Source organism: Lonchura striata, chromosome Z (genome assembly GCF_046129695.1).
Source record: "Lonchura striata isolate bLonStr1 chromosome Z, bLonStr1.mat, whole genome shotgun sequence".
Lineage (NCBI taxonomy): Eukaryota > Metazoa > Chordata > Aves > Passeriformes > Estrildidae > Lonchura > Lonchura striata.
In genome coordinates, this window is record NC_134642.1 from 69,409,092 (window position 1) to 69,428,671 (window position 19,580).

At 36.5% G+C, this 19,580-nt stretch overlaps 2 protein-coding genes across 2 annotated transcripts in view; one reads left to right on the forward strand and one right to left on the reverse strand.

Moving 5' to 3' along the window:
* Window positions 1-9,417, forward strand: part of ARSK (arylsulfatase family member K) — a 34,251-nt gene extending 24,834 nt beyond the window's left edge. Inside the window, exon 9 of the mRNA XM_021541529.3 lies at window positions 7,185-9,417. Within this exon, the coding sequence (XP_021397204.1) occupies window positions 7,185-7,237 (53 nt within the window). The 3' untranslated portion in view covers window positions 7,238-9,417. The remainder of the gene's footprint in view (window positions 1-7,184) is intronic.
* Window positions 1-19,580, reverse strand: part of PCSK5 (proprotein convertase subtilisin/kexin type 5) — a 228,665-nt gene that overhangs the window by 1,545 nt on the left and 207,540 nt on the right. Inside the window, exons 28-35 of the mRNA XM_021541528.3 lie at window positions 10,606-10,689; window positions 9,918-10,113; window positions 7,472-7,689; window positions 6,306-6,542; window positions 5,643-5,873; window positions 3,916-4,093; window positions 2,711-2,928; window positions 953-1,068 (exon numbers count right to left, since the gene is read on the reverse strand). Coding sequence (XP_021397203.2) covers window positions 953-1,068; window positions 2,711-2,928; window positions 3,916-4,093; window positions 5,643-5,873; window positions 6,306-6,542; window positions 7,472-7,689; window positions 9,918-10,113; window positions 10,606-10,689 — 1,478 coding nt within the window. The remainder of the gene's footprint in view (window positions 1-952; window positions 1,069-2,710; window positions 2,929-3,915; window positions 4,094-5,642; window positions 5,874-6,305; window positions 6,543-7,471; window positions 7,690-9,917; window positions 10,114-10,605; window positions 10,690-19,580) is intronic.

The window sequence follows — 19,580 nt, forward strand, 5'->3', positions numbered from 1 at the left end:
AATAAAGGTGGTTGGAAATTTTTTAGCAAAATAGATTTCTCCTAGATTTTGTGGCTTTTATTTTTCTGTGGAAATGGCTTAGATTCAAATAGTCTTCCTAAGGTTCAGGCTTCTGGGAACCTCTATTTACAGAGACTAGCAGAGGTCACTGTGATCACATCTGCCTTGCAGAATGCTCTGAAGTCAGTGGTTAGAGTGTTTGCAATGTTCACAGTTCCTGGCCATGGTACATGTTCACTATGAACATCTGGAAACTCCAATAAACTTTCACCAAACTTGCAGTTAGGATTGCAAGACTGTTTATCTGGATGAAAGAACTTGTGCAAGATTGCAGGATCATAGCTGTTCATAATTAGAGTCAAAGGTTTTGCAAAGACCTGCACACCTCTGCGGTCCCCAGTCTCAAGTAAGGCTGTTTTTTCAATACTATGAAGTAGGATTTTCAAGAAGATATTCCAGGACAGAGACTCCAGGGTTTGTAGGATCCTAGGCATGCCTTGCTGCTATATTCTTGAATAAATATCTTTTGAAGGCAACTGTGTGGAAATCTGGAAGGTGGAATGCCCAGACTTATGGTACAGACCTAAACCTAATCCTGCTCAATTAGATATACACCTGTGTTTATTTCAGCCTATCCTTCCGGTTGAGTTTTCTGCTAGAAGAGCTATCAATCAAAAATGCAGAAGGATTTGTTAGAGAAAAGACATCAGAAATCCAAGAGGAAATCTCAGTTATACTGGAAGAAAAAAAACCACTGTATCATTAATAGAATGGATTTGTTCATGTAGTTTCGATATCTTTGTTGACTATAAGGTAACCTCAGAAAGAGAAACAAGGCTTCCCTAGCCAAAAGAGGAAAAAAATAAGCAAGCTTAAAGATAGGCACCATTAAAAACTCAGACAAAAGCCATGTGTTGTTTGTATTGTGTACAAAAAGCCTTCATTTAGGTACCTTTTGTCCTGGTGTCTCCTGGACTTTGTATTCACCCACAAAACAGTCTGAGTTGCACATTCCATTTAATAAACTGTAGCTCCATACACAAGATGTGCAGCTGAATGCTCCCTTCCCTAGACAGGCAAACAAAACAACAATATTACAACAGGAAATGTCAGCTAACTTACTTTAAAAATTATACTGACCACTGCTATGAAACAAAAGGATGTTTGTCAGTGGCAACAATCATTAGTGAAAAGTTCCACATGAAGAGGTTGGTATTAGAAAAAACTTGTGCCTTGTCCTGGGGCTTTATGCGCAAACAAAATTTATTTTTTATGTGTTTTGATATTCATGAAAATAAATTAGATTGGAGCATGAAGTAAAATTTTGGAGAACCTGCTCCAGATTCTGTCCTTTACAAAATGCACACTTATTTGTCCTGTTAACTATTTTCAAACAACCATGAATTAAGAGATTTATGTTTGAATAGGAAAATAAATTTTTTAGTTGCATAAGAAAAAACCTTTATTCACTAGGTACAGCTGGAGCATCATATGTACCTTGTGTGTGTCAGAGACTCTTTTTAAAAACAGATGCTGCATGCAGTAGTTCTGTGAAACACTGAGAGGTGGGTTTGTCTTAAGTGTCAAGATATACCCATTCATTTCCCTGCACCTAGACATTTTCTGCCATTGTCTGAAAGGAAAAAAATGAAAATGCAAGGAACTGACATTAGCAGATGTTTAGCTGCTGAAGTTAGTAACCTTCTATAACACAAAGGACTTCCTATATTTCTGTGCAATGCCTGGTTTTCCTTACTGTTCTTGACAAAGAGACACCATGCTCTTTGCTGATATATCAATAATGCAGATGCATGTCAGACTGGCTTGTTTTATAATTCTGTCTTTGTAATGATGATATAAATTCTGTCCCTTAGTATTTATGTCAAATAATGTGAAAAACAGAGGAGATGGTCTGTAAATTAAAATGCCTATCTTTTTTTGTCACAAATCCAAACAAAATATTCCTGCTACTTTTCATAATGTTATACAATTACATTGTAAAAATTCTTGAATGTGGCTTCATTCTAAGTATAATTTCCATATATATGCTTATGTTGCAATTAGCCATTTGTACTCTCCAGTATATCCAGTATCCAAAACAGTTTGTGTGTTGCAATGTGACATGGTATTCTAAGCTGCAGCATGGAACCCATTAGCTAAAATCTTCTGTTGTTCAGGTATAAAAAGGACACCAAATAGGTCCAAGAGGATTAATGTTTTTTGTTTCAGAAGTGGTTTAATTAGATAAATTGAGAAACCAAAACCAGTGTCTTGTCACACGTGTCTCACAGAGCAAAATAGTCTCCGAAAGTTAACATTGGGGAATACATAACTATATTTAAAGCAACAAACATCACTGTGCTTTTGATTTCTGTTTGCCTTTCAACCTAGAGATATGTTTTTTGGGTCTTTACTCTTCCCACTGTAGGCTGCAACGAAGTGTAGATGGAATTAAGTTCCTTGGCTTTCATGGAGTAGCAGCCAGTATGACAGCTCAAAGAGTGTCATATTAATTCTTAATATTCATGTAAAAAATGGGGTCCATCTTTGTAAGCCCATTTTTTTATGATGAGCATTTTTGTCATAGGCCTGGCTGATGGTAAATTCATATGGGGTTAGTGTCTGTGTGAAGTGTTCCCAAATCATGGAGCTGAGATTTCAGTGTTTTGGTTACCCGTATTTTTGCTCAAAGCAGAACAGATACTTTTACCTTCACAAGTTAAACAGGAAGAGTGGCATCTCTCACAGACATTGTTGTCCTTGTTTTCATAGTAGTACTGAGGACAGGAGCTAACACATTCGTTCGTGGAGTGCAACAGGTAAAAATATGTATTACAGGAAACACAATCTGTGGCTCGAGTCCCCATACACTCCTTACAACTCTTGTGGCATCTCTCACATGATCCAGTGGAATTTTGTGCAAAATACCTGGGATAGATCAGATAGGCATAGCTTTGCATAAAGGCCAGTAGTGATAGAAAAAACAACATTTGTTTAATCCTTAGCTTTTTAGTGTGATTATATAAATTTTTAAAAATTGTACTAAAGTGAACATAGGTATTTGTCATCTCAGTGAAAACAGAATTCATTTAATTCCCTTTGGCCATTGGAATTCAGCTACAAAACACTCTGTAGTGTTTACAGCAAAAATTTCTAAAATTTGGGTTGAATTGAGATATAAAATATTGAAGTAGGGAGAGTTTATGTGATTTTACTGAGATATGTTCATTAGGTATGATCATTAATGAGATGTGGTCATATCCCATTAATGGGATGGACAGCTAGTGTGATCCATTGAATTCTAGCTTTAAATTAAATGGACCTGAAAGAAAAATCATAGGTTTACATTCTAAATTTGAATTTCCTAAAACTGAATTTCCCAGAACACTGAATTCATATTTTGAACTTAAATGGATTAATATTAAAGCTTCTCTCTAGAATTATGAGTGCTCAGTTCAAAGTTGTTTTAAGGGTTGTTTTTGTTATCACTCACTATAAGCATTAACTCTATGCAAAAAAAAAAAATAACTGTATCCAAACTTTTCCTCCTTAAGTGGAGGCCACAGTGGTGGTTGGAAGCTCTTCTGATTGTGCTCAGGCTGACTGACATATAACTTAGTATACTTGTTCTGGTTTGCACTGTTCTGTATAGAAATAGCCAAGAGCATCCTCTGAGCATGTCCAGACCACATCTAAGCAGTCCCCGTCTGGGCACTAATTTTGGAGTTTTCTACATTGAAGGGAGGTTTTCCACCTCCCTTCCCAGTAGAATTAGAGGACTGAGATAATATGAGAGATTTTCTCCTGGAAACAAAACTCAGTTCTATTTCACACTAATGTGGAATGCTGCAGTGATCTAATTTCTCAAAGTTCTCTCTGTGATGCAGCCTCTTAGCAAAAGATCTTGGGCCTTACCCTGCTGGACATTGTGTTACACATCGTTTTCCTTGTCTGTACCAACCCAGTTTGCAGGAAAGGCACTGTGAGCTGTGTTTTCCAGTGCAAGTGTCACAGGTGCTGTGGCATGCAGAACATTGCCCCTCTGTGCTGTCAGCATAATATCCATCTGGGCATGTTTCAACACAGGTTCTGTCTGCAGAGACAACAATGCAAAATAACACATCATATTCAGTATTTGCTGCTATTGCATGCAGCTGTACTAGAGCAAACTATCAGCAGGATGTGCCGATAGATAATGTATCAGAACAAGAAAACCCATTGTTGGATACAATAATTGTTTTTTGATTCTTGTCAATTAATTAGTCCTCATTTCTGTGTTTTATGCATATTAGCAAGCTCTTCAGGACAGACAAACTTCATCTTTTTGAAAAATAAAGTAGCATAACAATGAACAGCAGATGTAATTTCCTTTGAATAATCAAAAGTAGTAAGGCAGCTTTTTATCTACATTGCTGTTTTCACTAGATTTCACTCTAAGCATCAGTCTAATTTAATTCAGTATAGATGATGCATCTGATGGTAATTTGAGGTTTAATGACATTTGTTTATTGGTCTTTACCCTTGTCTATGGCTTCTACTTTATGTTATGGAGTTAAATGTCTTTAATGTTGCAAAGCCAGATAAGTGTCACTTTTTTCAGTGAAATTTCAGTCATTGTAGTAGGAATCCCGAATGAGAAGTTAGCAGTGTTGTAATTAGATGCAAGTGCATAAAGCTAATAAAGTAGTAGATTACAAGTTGCTTGTGCTTATTACATATTTGTCTTCCTAATTTTGCTGCTTGGGTTGCAAGTGGTCAAAGGAAGATACTTTCACGTTCAGGTTTTTTTGCATTTTTATCTCAGTTCCAGTATGTTTATCTGCATTTGTCCATCAACTTTACCATTTATAATGTTGCAAAACAGCTGAGTGTGTTGATAAAAATGTAGGTCCAATGCAAGGTCTTAGAAATATAGGAATGTAAATTTTGCATTAGAATTAGACTCAAAAAGCTTAGGTTCACTTTTAGTTTACACTGTTTTTTAGATCTTTCCTGCATGAAGCATTATTTAATATTTTTTCTCCCAATGACTTCCTAAATTTTTGTTTGCTTTTAGGAGAATATGTAGAGAAGAAATGTTTTGTTGTGGGGATTTTATAATTTTTTCCTGTTTGTTTCTGAGACTATATAGTCTTAAACCTACTCTCTGCTCCAAAGTCAGAAAAGTAATTTTGTACCTTAGCTACCCACTAGATGCTGACTTAGTGATCCCTTTTAACAGATGTTTAAGTATTCCTTTGGTCATCAGATTGCTGCAGGGATTAAACAAGCCAACATGAAAATGTGCACCTTTTATAGATACATTAGCAGCAGCAGCAACAGCAACAAACCTAAGTTTAAAGTCCTTGTAGGAAACAATAGGAAGAGTACATACCAAGTAAATTAAACATACAAGGTTTGTTCAGTCATGATGATTGTTGCTATTTAGAAATCCTGCATTAGTCCTGTGAGCCCTGCCTCACAGAGTTTCCACATATCCCTGCTGAAGAAATTATCTCTGCACAATTTAACAACTTGTCATGTCCTCCTTACAATATTTCAATTGGTTGATGCAGCCCAAATGGTTTGTAAATGTGACAAAACTTGTCTATTCCATGCTTTCATTGCAGAATGAAATCTAGAGGCAGGAGAGAGACACTTACTGAGAAGATACTGCTTATTTACACAGCTAAGACACTGGTTTTCAGTAGGTCCTGAGCAGTGGAAGCATTTCTTGTGGCAAGATTTGCAGGTCTGAATTTCCTCAAGGTAGTACTCAGTGGGAGAGCAGTATCCAGGTAAAATACAGTGCCCGTCATGGTTCAGTATCCATCCATTTCTGCAAGTTAGGCAGATGGTGGAAGAAGAGCAAGTCTGGCATGTCCTGTTGCATGCTGAAAAGGACAAATAGTAGGAATTTCACCATTTCTGAATTTGTCTGACTGTTATTACAGCTTTAATCTCAGGATGAAAGCCTGAGGGAAGTAATTTTCAATCTTATGCAAGTAGTTCCTTATGTTTGCTTTGCATCAACACTGCTTTTGCAACAGTGGATAGAGTCTCTAGCAATTCTGCAGCCATTCTCAGCATTTTACCACAGTGATTGCCCTGAATAATAAACGTAAGTATCTTGGCTATCTCTCTGCTTTCTTCAATTTTTGCTGTTCTACAATAAGCCGGATTATTTTTCTGCATTAGCTATCCTCTTCAACAGTTGAACTCAATGGTAACAACATTAACTGTCACATGCAGGCTCTTAGGAGGTGACCTTTAAACAGACCCACTTGTATCTCAATACTCTTCTGGGGAAAACAACAGTTGCCAACCTTGGCAGTCTTTGGTGGCTTCTTCATAGTAACTCCCCTCAGGGCACTCTTTAAAACACATGCCATTGTAGAGGACAAACAAGCTAAAAGTGCATGCTGTGCAGTCATCAGAATTTGGCCCGTTGCAGTCCTTGCAGTCGGCATGGCAGGGAAAGCAGTGCTTCTCTTCAGGGTAGAAGTGTGAAGGGCATTCCTGTACACATTTCCCGTCGTGCAGGAAAAACTCATCCATACACTCTACAGGGAACAGCAGAACATCAGTAAGCAAATGGGGAACAAATTCTGACCTGTTTAAGTGTGAGGGAAGGTAAGTCCTAGGAAACTTAAATTCTGGATTGTATGTCATCACAGAAGTCATCAAAACACCTTGAGAAGGTAGGATTTCCTTTTTCAAATCTTTCTCCTCCAAAAGACCTACATTGGCTCAATTCTTAAATGGTATCTTCTGTGCTAAAGCAAGAAAGTGTGAAAAAAAGTCATTTGCTCAGTATTGGTGATATTAACCAAGCCATTTGACACTAATATATAGATGGCCTTTTTCTGACATTTTTGTGCATTATGAACTTCCTGCAAAATCAGGAATGGATGTATCTGAAATTTTGTTTTGTTTATTATTGAAATATGAGTTTACCTAGAGTGTATTGGTCTAAATGATTTCTTTGCCTAGAGCTGTGAATAAGTTGATATTTTGAGTATAATATTTTTTTTATGATTTGGTTTGTTGATTGTTGTTTTTTTATTTCATCCATATTTATATTTCTAGAATGGCTTGCTCAATATTAGGCATCCTTAATATTTTGGGGCAGAGGGAATTTTGGAGGGGGGGACACATTTAGCCTCACCTGGGTGTTGAAGACTTTCCTAAATCTTTCTTTACAGGGACTTCTTTCTCTAACAGGAATGGTCATTTGCAAAAATGGCAAAAATGGTGAGTTGTGAAGTTCAACTCTGAAGAACCAGAGGACCAGGCAAAGCAATGTGAAATCTTTACAGATCAATCATTTAATCTCATCACAATCTATTTTAGAGATTAACAATTATATGCACATCACTTTTTTTTTTTTTTTTTGGCACATTACTGAATTTGGATTTGGTTTTTCTGTCAGCCTCTCTTCAGATAGATCCAGGTGGATTTTATTCTACACAACAACAGTTCTTTATAATACCTGTGCATATTTCATCATGAATACATTCTTGACACATTTCAGGGCAATGTTTGCAGATTCCTTCAGAGGCAAATTGTGTCTCTGAACAAGTAGATTTACATTCCCAGTGCTCCAGAAGCAAAGGATTTTTACAGGACAGGCATTGGGTGGCACTTCCCACGCATGTCTTACAGGATCCACTACATTCCTTGCAAGTCTCAGAATCATTAAAATATCCCCTATGGAATGAAAAAAACACGAAGAAAATTGTTGGTCACTCCAGGCTATGAGAATTACAACTCTAAATAAGACTCTCCCACCACATACACTTCACTAGATCAAACATGTTTCTCACACAATTTTTTGCTCATCTTCCACGTAACTTCCCCTGTGTCTGAAAGCAGAAAATATACCTGCTTAGTGCTATGTGAAGGGCTTTCCTTCCTTCTTGTACCTGTTGTCCAAAAGTTCAAAAGTTATGTTGAACTTTTATGTCTTTATTTCCCCCTTACATAAGATAGAAAGATATATAACATTTTGGAAAACATGCAATCTCTAGTCTTGTGCAGCTGACCTGCAATACTGATATCAAGGAAAGAAAGAGAAGGGTAACCTCAGTAGCTTTTGAGAGGAGAAAGAAAGAGATGACTGGAAATGTGAGGGGTAGGAAGAATGAGGGCAGGGATTGAAAAAAACCCACAAGCAGGATATTTACATAATACCTTGCCTTACTGACAACAGGTTAGCAATGGCTAAGAGGGAGCACATTTTGCTGGTATCTGTGGTGTGAGAGCAAATGTGGAGATTCACAGCTGGGAGTACTAGTCATAAATATAGGGAAAAAAATCTGCACCTCTGCTTCAAGTGAAGATGCATAGAAGAGATGTTGATTTCAATCTGTCTTCACTCTCAGAACCAAATTGTTACAAGGTTAAAGAATGTGTAAATTGAGATTTTGAGATGATTGCTAATTCACAGAGCCATTGATGAAAACTAATTAAGAAGTTGAAACAGAAACTATTCTCACAGTATGTACTTTACATTAACAAATTTGTTACTTCTCATGTGCTTCTCCTTCCATTCTTGGACATTATTTTTCCAAAGAAAGTCTGGGGAGATGGATAAGAAGCGAGGAAGCGAGGTTAGAGAAAAGGTAGGAGGAGTCATGCCTGCCACCTATTCTTATCCTTTTTTATCCTCCAACTTTTATCAAGGTCCTGCAACTAGTTCTCACAGTCCTGTCATCTTTTCTTGTTCCAATGTTGACTACCTGGTTAGCCCAGTCTTTCAAAACTCCTCTGTAAGAAATTAATTGTGCAGTAAGTCAAACTTTTTTTATCCCTTTTTTATCCCTCAAAAACATGTCCCCAAACCCAAGGCAATCCCCTTAACAGAGAGTCTCATTTTTTGCTCCAGTGGAGAGTAGTTGTGTCTCAAGAACTTTATCTCAGAGTCTGAAACTGGAGTTTAAACCCTGTGAATTTTGCTCAGTGATGGGAAGCTATTATTTAGAGTCTTGAATTTTGGAAAAAAAGGGGGATAGTAACATCTGAAATTACTAGTGGGATATAAAGAGTTTTAATTTTGTTGTACCGACTGTTGGAAGGATAACTGGGAAACTAGTACTGACAAGAGACATATTAATGCCAAAACACAATTAATGGTTGTATGCCTTAGTGTCTAATATTAAAAATTGTTTCTGGACTACAGTTGGCTTTATTGCAATTACCTTGCATTCACTGGGCTATTTCCTGAAGAAAACCTGTTACACTGGCCCTCATTGACTTATTCAAGAAGATTACCAGGAAGGCAGTGGCAGAGATTGCAAGAAAAGCAGGAGGAGCATCACAATTTTCTGAAGAAAAAAGATTAACCAAGCAAGGCTTTTTTTCTGCATAGCACTTGTTTAATGTATATATACATAAGATGAACGCTGATTTAATAAACATGGAAAAAAGAGAACCTGATCTACTCATGTGCCTGATTTATCCATTGCAGACAAATGGGAGCCATTTTAAATTCCACATATAAAAATATATAAAAATAAATACAAACCAAAGAAAGAAACACACATCATTAAGCACTGTATTTACATATCAGGACTCTAATACATTCACTGTCTGAGTTTATATCTGCCCTGTATTACTTGGAGGAAGGAACAAACTGAAGAATGTCTAGAACTTTTATTATCATTTGCCATGAAGTACTATGTTCCTATTAAAGTCATTGAAGGTTGTTCCATCTTTCATAGGATTTCATGTCTTACCTTCACTTTTGGTTTTTTTACTTTTTTCTCTAACTGAAGGAAAATACTGTTTATTCAGGCAGTCTTGTAAACTACATTTACCTGAGTTTCTACTAGCATGTGTTACATTAAGGTCTTCCTTGAAAGTTTAATAGTGGATCTGAACTTAAAGAGAAAGAGCACAGATAAAAAATCAGGGATTATATAAGAGGGGTTACTTACTCGGGGCACTCCTGTAAACACCTGCCTTTGTGGAGGAAGAGCAGCTGGTTCTGTTCAGCCTGACACTTCTGACAGTGCCACTGGTCAGAGCACACCTCACAGTCATGCCCACACTTCTCGCACTCTCCACTTGCAACATTGCCAAAATATTTTTGGGGGCACAGAGAAACACAGGTATCATGGATAAGAAATTTTCCTGGCAAAAGAGCAACCCAGAGGGGTAAAGACATCAATTAGACATATATTTAAAATATTTCTGCCTTGAATGGCTACAAAAAAAAGCTTTCAGCTTCTCAAAATTCAACTTTGGTTCTTAAAAGCATTAATAAAACTTGCTTTCTTAAGACATTTCTCAAAATATTTTGCTCAGGCTTCACTAACATTGACAATTAGAAGGAATATCAGGATTATCTAGGATGTCTCACTGAAGAAATCCCTATTCAGTAATTCTTGCATGATATCTACAAATTTTTCTTGAAATGAGAGCAAAGGAATACCATCAACAATACTTTAATCCATATTGCCAAGGGCATGCCCTGTTGCCTGAATTCAACTATTCATTGTCTGATTGCCTCTTAAGCTGTCAAGGGATTTTGGGGCAACCACAGACAAAAACATTCTCTGGAAGCATGTAGGACACAAATACTGTAGTCGCTTACAAACATATCGAAGGAAGCTGGAATGTTACCTTCTGGACATGAAGTACACACATCAGCAGATTTCCCACAGGTCATACATGAAGAGTCGCAGGACAGCAATTTTCTATTTCTATCTGGGATGAAAGGGAAAAAAGTTACTTTTTTTACCATTTTGTTTTCTTAATTTCTCCTCCCTTTAGAAGGGATACTTTGTATGGCTTCTCCTGAAGTGTTTTGAAAATGCACCTCTGCAAACTTTTGGAATTCACAAAGTTGAAGAACTTAATGACTGTGCTTGACTCCTCTCTCCTAAATGGTAAGTTATGGGTTGTATTAAAGGAAAATATGAATGTTTTACTCATGTTCACTCAGGCATTGTTCTGGACTGTTCATCACAAATGAGAACAATAATAATGTTATTTATTTTATAATGATCCCAATAATCTTATTTTCAGTATAGTGCTCCAAACCCAAATACAGATAGATTGCAAACAGAAAGATCTAGAAAATATGTACATTTGGGGACTTGGTTTAATGAGGTATTTCTTGGACATTTTGTATTAAATTGTTGTAGAACACCATCACCCTGTAACCTAAAAGTTCTGAGTCAGAAGGAGACAGAAATCATGTAATCATAGAATATGTTGCTTTGGAAGGGACCATCAGTATCATTAATGTCCAACTCCTAGCCCTGTGCAGGACACTCCATAAGCTGAGAGCATTGTCCAAATGTGTCTTGAACTTTGTCAGACTTGGTGCTGTGTCCATTTCCTTGGAGAGCACATTCCAGTAGTCAATCACCCTCTGGGTAAGAAATCTTTCCTGGTGTCCAGTGTAAACCTCCCCTGACTTAGCTTCATGCCTTTTTCTTGAGTCTTGGCACTGATCACGAGAGTGAAGAGATCCATACTTGCTGCTCCAGTTCTCCTTGTGAGAATGTGAAAAAAACAATGAAGTCTCCTCTACTTTAAGCTGAGCAAATCCAGATGACCTTGGTTACTTCCTATAAAGCTTTCCTTCCAGACCCTTCACCATCCTCATGGCTCACCTTTGGACGTTCTCTAATAGCTTATTGTCTTTTCCATATCTGCACACAGTCCTCTAACTGAGGCTGCATGAGTGTGGAGCAGGACAATCCCCCTTTTGACCAGCTGTCAGTGCTGTGCTTAAAGCAACCAAGCACACACTAGTTCCTCCTGGCTGCCAGGACACACTGTTCACTTACATTCAACTTGCCATTGATCAGAGCACCCAGGTCCCTCTCCACAGCACTTCTCTTCAGCCTCCTGTTCCATAGTCTGTATAAGAAACTAGGGTTGCACTGTCCCAAGGTGCAGAATCCAACACTTGCACAAATAAAAATTCATACTGTTGGCGATTGCCTATCTCTCTAATTTATCAAGGTTTGAGAATAACGCCTATTAATAGTTCTCCCCAAGCTTACATACTGACCTATCCTATTGTTTCCCTCCAAAAGGGGACCTAATGAATGTCAAATTGAGTTCTTATGACTGTGGAAAAGCAAATTTTGATTATGCTTTGCAGAGCCATCAGTTAAAAAATGACAAGGACATTGGAGCATCATGCCTAACAGAAAAAATCTCCTGTGCAATGTGATGGCATACCCAGCATGCAGCTCCATATTTGGATACATGCAAATTACAACAAGGGCTAAATGTAGGTCTAATGAAAAAGTAATTATGGACCAACAGACAACATACAGAAGCCTTGTGATTTTCCTGAAAATAGAAAATGAAGACAAAATGAAAAGCTACTTGCAGATTGAGCTGTGCACCTAATTTAGCACACCCAGTTCATCCTGCCAGTTAAATATGTATGATTTTTGTAGGTTGATTGATGACAGTAATGATTAGCCAAATGTAGTGTATCACTAAATTATTTTGTTCTGCCTGTTGTGGCTATATAGTTTAAAATACTGAGATTTTGAATGAAAACCATGGAAGCAAATGCTTCAAGTATAAGGACCAGGGAAAGGAGCAGGAAATATATAAAGCCCTTTCCCATAAGGAGAAATGATAAGCATTATACTAAGCAGATGAAAAGTGTGTGTATGTGTACCATACCACAGAAGAAGAAAAGAGAATAATAATAAAGATACGAATAAGAGAATATGAATGACAGAAGTTAGGTCCACATTCAATGTGACTGGGGATGGTCCATAACTATTTAATAACCACATCTGACACTACCATTAGCTGAGAAGCCTCAAAAACTCACTGAAATAAAGAAATAATCTCAATGTAACTACCCATGGAGAGCACAGCCAATTACAGCCTGGGTGTTTAGCAGTAAGTCGTTCAGCAAGGACATGGACAGTCACTCTTTATCAGCACTACTTGTGAATACTGCTTGTACAGGATAATGAAAGCCTGTTATGTTGTTACTCTTCCTGGCAATTGGCACAACATAAAATTTATCCACATACAGCTGTGTCTTTAAAAGCAAAGTGATAGAACTTTACACAATCAGTAACAAAGGTATGCACGACTAGAGTCACTCAAGCTGCACCTAAGATAGAGAACAAAAGTACAAAATTCAAGAATGGGGGAAAAGGTAGGGAAGAGTCCATCCTAACTGCTGGGTTTGGTCAATGGGCTGAACCTGCCTCCTCCCCCGTAGCAACAACACCTGTTGCACAAGAATCATCTTCTCTGCTGGCAGAACATTTTACTGGGGCTTAGACCTTCTTCTCTGTGTATTACTTTGAAAACATTTGTTCAGTCAGGTGCTATCTCCAGCAGCCTTTGAAGCTTAAGCTGTCACGAGTTTACATGAATAAAGAGTGTTACTCCATAAACTGTCAGTGTGTGTCCTTCATGGGCACTGGCACGGGCTGGCAGTGGGTAACACACTTCAGTAAAGAGGAAGATCTGCTGAGGGGTCTCCCTTACACTGCTGGTTTCCCTGCCTGAGTCAGTGGAAGCACCCTCTGACCCAGCAGGACTGCTCAGTGAAGGTCCCTCAGCAGGACACTGACAGTGCACAGGGGTCTCAGCTTTCCTGGGATGCTGACAAACCAAACACTAAGGGTCCAGTAAATCTTCCCACACTAACACTGACTCTTGCAGACATAATTTTTTTCTCCTGCTGAATATTTTTTTTTTATTTATTTCAGGTTACAATATGTCCTGCTAAAAGGACTCTACTGTCTATAATTGCCCCCTGAGTGCAGAAGGAAGTTTGAGTATTTTTTAAGGTATGCAACACATAAGCATTTTGATTTCTCTTATGCAGATAAGAGAAGATAACTGTTTATAAGTCTATATCTGCCTAATGCAGATAACTGCTTACTTTTTTGAGATTCACTGTCAGAGTTTTTGGAGACACTACTCAATAGCTTCACGTTTTTCGTTACTCATCAGTATTTAACAAAACATTAAGAAGTGTCTTAAATTTTGACTGTAAGAATATAAGAAATACTCCAGAAAAGTTGGCTGTTATAAGGTTTTCTATTATCCTAAATTTATTTTTGCAGAGCTTCTCTCTTTTGCTGTTTTTGAGTGAAGATCAGGTGAAGTTAAGCAGAGAAATTGTTAACTACTGCTGAAGAATATTTAAAGGAGCTCATTCTTTCTAAATGTTTGAAGCCTTACAATGGAAAATAAAGATTTTTTTTTTTGTGAACTATTTTTTATTTTTCTTTCCCTTTTGCAGTATGTCCTCTTTTTTTGTAATAGTTACTAGTTGCCACCAGAGGGGAATGTACACAAGCATTCTGCTTACAACAGAAACAATAATTAGTTTTCAGTCAAATGTAAGTATTTGAATTTCCCAATTTAAATATTGACAGAAGAAATTAGTAAAAATTATTTTAAAAATAATTCTGGGTAGGTAAAATGAGTCTTTTTTTGTAACCATGGTTTTCATTTACGAAAAAAACTGAAACAAAGCACACATGTAGAATAATATGAACTTCTTAAATGTAAGAAATTTTCTTAACTTTAAATGTATAAGATTCTTCCAAAGAATAACCTTATACAAATGAAGAAATGGTCATGCAACATGTACTTCCTCAGTCTTTGGTCTTTGGACTGATTGCAAATGCAAATGTTGAAATTTACTGTGTTTAAGCTATTGAGTTATATTTTCCTTTCCTTTAAAGGACCCAAGTGTCCAACAAAATGAATGATCTACTGAGTTGTTTTTATCCTTAAATTTATATATATATATATATATATATATATATTTAAAATTCAATATTCATTTTTTATTTTCAAAAAAAAAAGCCCTCTATTTAAACTTGGGTCAGAATCTGAGTCAAGACCATCTATATTCTTGTATTTGTGACAGAATGAGTAACATCTTTGGCCCAGCTAAGTCTCTCTTACTCTTTTATAGAATCTGAAAAACTGAATCTCATTATTTCTTGAGCTAAATTTTACTGTAGCTTTGAAGCTGCCACAGTGCTCTTGTCCATTCAGTCTAGTCAAGAAATTATAAAACTGGAAGGGTGGAGAAAGACTGGGAAATATTTTTTCCCTTTTCTCTTTTCTCATTTGGAGTGGAGCATGAGTGAGACAATGGTAGGTTTTCTTGAAACATCACTGTAAGATGTTAACTGTGTCCCCAAAATTAATTAAGGAAAAAAAGAGTGAAATTTTATTTCCAGTTAACACAATGTCCCCATATTTCCTTTTTTTTTTTTTTTTTTAGTCATGTTCCTTTGAATTCCCAATATTTTTTCAATCTGCTTTTAGAGAAAAATTAAATGAGTCCTCAGAAATATTTAGTCCTCTTCACATGCTCACTATTAGTTCTGAAAAATGTGAAATTTATTAAAAACAAGAAAGCTGAAACCCTCTACAAAACTCAAGGACACATGAGCAGAGATATGGCTATATATAAGGAAGCATGCCTTGAAGTGCAAAAGCATTTGAATAGTCTCTCCTTAATTTCATTCAGAACCACAATGGTGTTATAAAAGTTCTTTTTAGTTTCTTATTTGCTTTGTGCTGTCCACCTTACTCTCTCTACCTGTTTTTGTGGAAAATGAATCTTTAGGCCAGGTAGTACAATCAGGAAGTGTTCAAACCAGCATTAAATGGTTTATTTCCTTCAACTTAAATCTCATGTATTCTTGTTTTTCTATTAGTAGAGAGCAGATTTAAAACCTTGTGTTTTTAGTTGCTATCAAGGTAGGTCTCTGTCTACATTGTAGTATTTGTAACTCTGAGGTATTACTTTCTGAAAGTATTGTATATTTACAATCTAAATTACTGTAGTGAGGGATGCAGAAGAGAATGAAGTTCTGTTTCTTACTGGGATGGTATTCCTTTTAGAAGGTGACCTGTCTAGCTTTTACACTGTGTAGTAATATATGGTTTGAATGTGATCCCACTGAAGTGTGGCTTAGTTTGTTAGACTTTATTCTGTGCATGGCACTGTTCTTGCAAAAATAATGCAATCAAGAATAAGAAAACAGTTTACTTGTCTCCATGAGGTAATAGCTATTATATAAATATAGTAAAATATATTGAAAATTATAAACATATGTAATAAAATGCTAGACTTCTCCCATTGTGAAGACTTATGTGAATTGTAAATTTAAAGAAATTATAGGAGTGCTGGGAAGAAAATGACACTTTCCAATAGCCATTAGTTATCAATTTAGTTATTCTGTAATACTTACATTATTTTACAAATAAATTCCAGAATTTATTGGTATAAATAAAGCATACAAACAAATAACCGGAATATGAAGTTGTCATGCATAACATATTTGATAATGGATCATTTTTGCTTGCTTCTAGCAACCTGAAATCACATTTGGATGGTGATTAAAATGGCCTTCTACCTCTTCCCATGACATTGTAATTCTGCACTATAAATGGCAAACATTTTCATGTTTAAAAGGCTGTGACCCATTCCCTCCTGCTTCTGATTTCTCTATCTTCTGCATAGCCCATTGTTCTTTTTTCCTTCCCATATTCTGAAACCTTTATATGTATATATGCAGAGCTGCATTAACATCCTTTCACAGTCTGAATTATTATTTTCTCACAACCAGTACATTTTTACTGATTTTATTTTGCTTTTTATTTAGGCAAACGAAAATGCAGTTGGTTACTGGTGCTTGTGGGAGGTTGCTCTTATTATTTGGGATGGTATGTAACAGTAAATTGCTGCTATTTATCTGTATATAAAGAAACACATATTCCATCATTAGAAATTGATCTCATTCCATACCTATCTTTTCCTATTTTTAATTTTCATTACAATGTGACATATTAAACCAAAAAATTACTATTTTTAAGGGTGCAGCCTTTAGTGATATGGCAAAACAAAGACCTCATTGTAATTTGCATAATATCTAATCCAGTTAAAAGGGGCCATATACTCACTTAGTATATATAAGTTTATACTGGTGTGTTTCCTGGCTTCCAAATTAATAATCTGGAACATGTGATAAAATACAAATATTTCATGTTAGAACCCTAGACTTAGGTTGTTGGGATTTTTTCCTTTCTCCTTTTCTTGGCTTGCCCTGTTTTTTTAAAAGCCTGAGTATCAGACATAATTATGTTACATTATTTTAGATCTGAATATGACCTTTTCGGGATTCCTGATATCAGTTGAATAGTTTGCTCAGCAGAATATACCATCCAAGTAAATAGATTTTTAATAGTGTTTTGGATGCTGGAGTGTTTGCTCACAAAAATTTGTGGGATATGTCTATAATTTATCCTTGCATAAAAAAGGGAAGTGAAACCTTGAACATGATAGAAAATAAAAATGTATTCCACATTTGCAATGGTGTTAATTTTAACCTAAATGGACTAGTCTCTCAACTTGCAAACAAGTCTGATCCTGAGTTGTTTTCTCCATGGAAGGTTCTGATGTACTGCCCTTTAAATTATGCTAGCCTTGGAACCAGCAAATTGTTTCCCAAAAGTCACATTGTTCCACACAGTGTATCAACATACTCACTAAACCCACAGTGGAACCCACTAAATTCATGTGGGTGGAAGAGCCAAAGATAATTTGTTTCATTGTTTGTAATACAATTTGAGGTCTAACACCTCAATTCTAAATTAGTGAATTTCTAGAGGAAAAGAGCAAATGGAAGAGTAACATAGTAAAAGCTGATGTAAGCTATTAGGTGCAGAAATTTTGTCTGTCTTCCTAGCCGTGTTGTCTTCCTGCAACTGTCTGGAGCAGGCCACACATTGGGGATGCATTTGGTGCTCTCCTACCTTCACTCCCATGGCAAGGGCAAGGTTGTTTGTTTAATACCAAGCTCCTCAGACCCAGCTCAATCCCCCAGAATGGTAGGACTAGTAATCATTTGGCCTGTATGTTTATATGAGATTCTTTAATTCAGGCCACTGAAGATCAGAGGAAGCTCTACCATGGCGCTGCATTAAGGTAAATATATTGAGGATGCTGAGGACTCAGTGTAGGAATCATATTTATGAACAGCAATAGAAGATGTGAGTCAAAACCCAAATCTCAACTACAACCTTGGTCATGGTGAAAATCATGAAACTATTCAAATAACCCCTACTGCCTGGACAAGCTACTTGGATCATGCTTGTCATGCTGCATGACAAACTACCCTTACAAAATGAGTTTGAAAACAGATGACATGGAGGTCCTTGTAGTTTGGTATGAAAAAATAACCCTGGATAAAATCAAAGAGTATATAAAAAACCTAAAAAACCCCACAATAACAAAAAAAAGGTAAAGTGGGATAAAAGATTCCCATATACATTTGTCTTGAGTAGCTGGTGAAAGACTTGGAAAGATGCTTTTATTATGCCCTCAAGTATGAAAGAAAAATTATTTTCTCTGTTTATCTGTATGTATTATGTATATCTTTGAAATACACAATGGAAGAGAAGGAGGACCTACAGATATGCTTAAGATAAACGGGAGAGGGACCATTTTTTCTTGACCCAGGGATGTTTTCTTTACAGAAATGAGTCAGAGTACTCACTTGATAGTAAATTTCAAGAAGCAGAGATAGGTTTTCATTATATGCATTCTTGTACTAATCCTACAGAATTGTGTAGACAATGATAGTGACTGCATCGCTTAAATTTTATCAGTTTTCAGAAGGATTTAGATAATGAAAAAAATATTGTGACAGATTGAGAAACACAGAAAGGTGCTGGTTATTTGCTTTGCTTTCTTTTTTCCCTTTTAAAATGATCCATGTATATTAAAATGTTATCAGGGTGTGAAATGCACTGAAGTCTCTAACCAGAACAACCTTAGCAGAGTGATGCACTGCTAGAGCTAAATATATTTTCATCCTGCCTTTCTGGAGCCTATGTTTTTTGTTAAGGACCTTTAGCATGCAACAAGAATTTCCAATATAGGCCGTTCAGTGGAAATCTGGACTCAGCTGACATCTATCCCTTGAATGAAATAATTGAAAGAAATGAGTGAGTGATATTCTAAGCAAAAATCAACCATTCAGGTTGCATTAGTTTTTAAACAATTAATTTTTTTTTAAGTGAACTGTATGAGCCTACAATATCTGAATAAGAAACTTCAGAAAATGTCAATTAATGTAGTTACTAAGGATGTAACTTCAATAAACACTGTGGCAACTTAATTACATTTGGATTTGAAGATTACTTCTATGTGGAAGCCTGGAGGAAAAAGGCTCAGAACATCCCTAGCTTCACATCACTTTCCCAGAAGTTACATGGTACAGCAGCTACCACACTGAAGGAATCCCAGCAGGTCTATCCAAGAGGAGCTGTACAGTCACCAGCCTTGTTCCCTGGGGTCCCATCACCAGCTGCAGCAGGAATCCTGTGTCTTTAGAGCAGCCATTAATGTCCAAGTACAGCTCTGAGCGAGATGTATCTTTCAGTCTGAAATGTCCCTAACACAGATGTATTTTTACTACTCTAAGGAAAGATGAATGATATGCAAGATTGAGAGAAAAAAGTTTCACAGGACAGGAATGTTCATTTATGCATCAGATGTCTGCTCAAAAGAAAAAAATTGCAAGAAGTCACCATGTGACAAAGAGATAATCAATGGATAGACC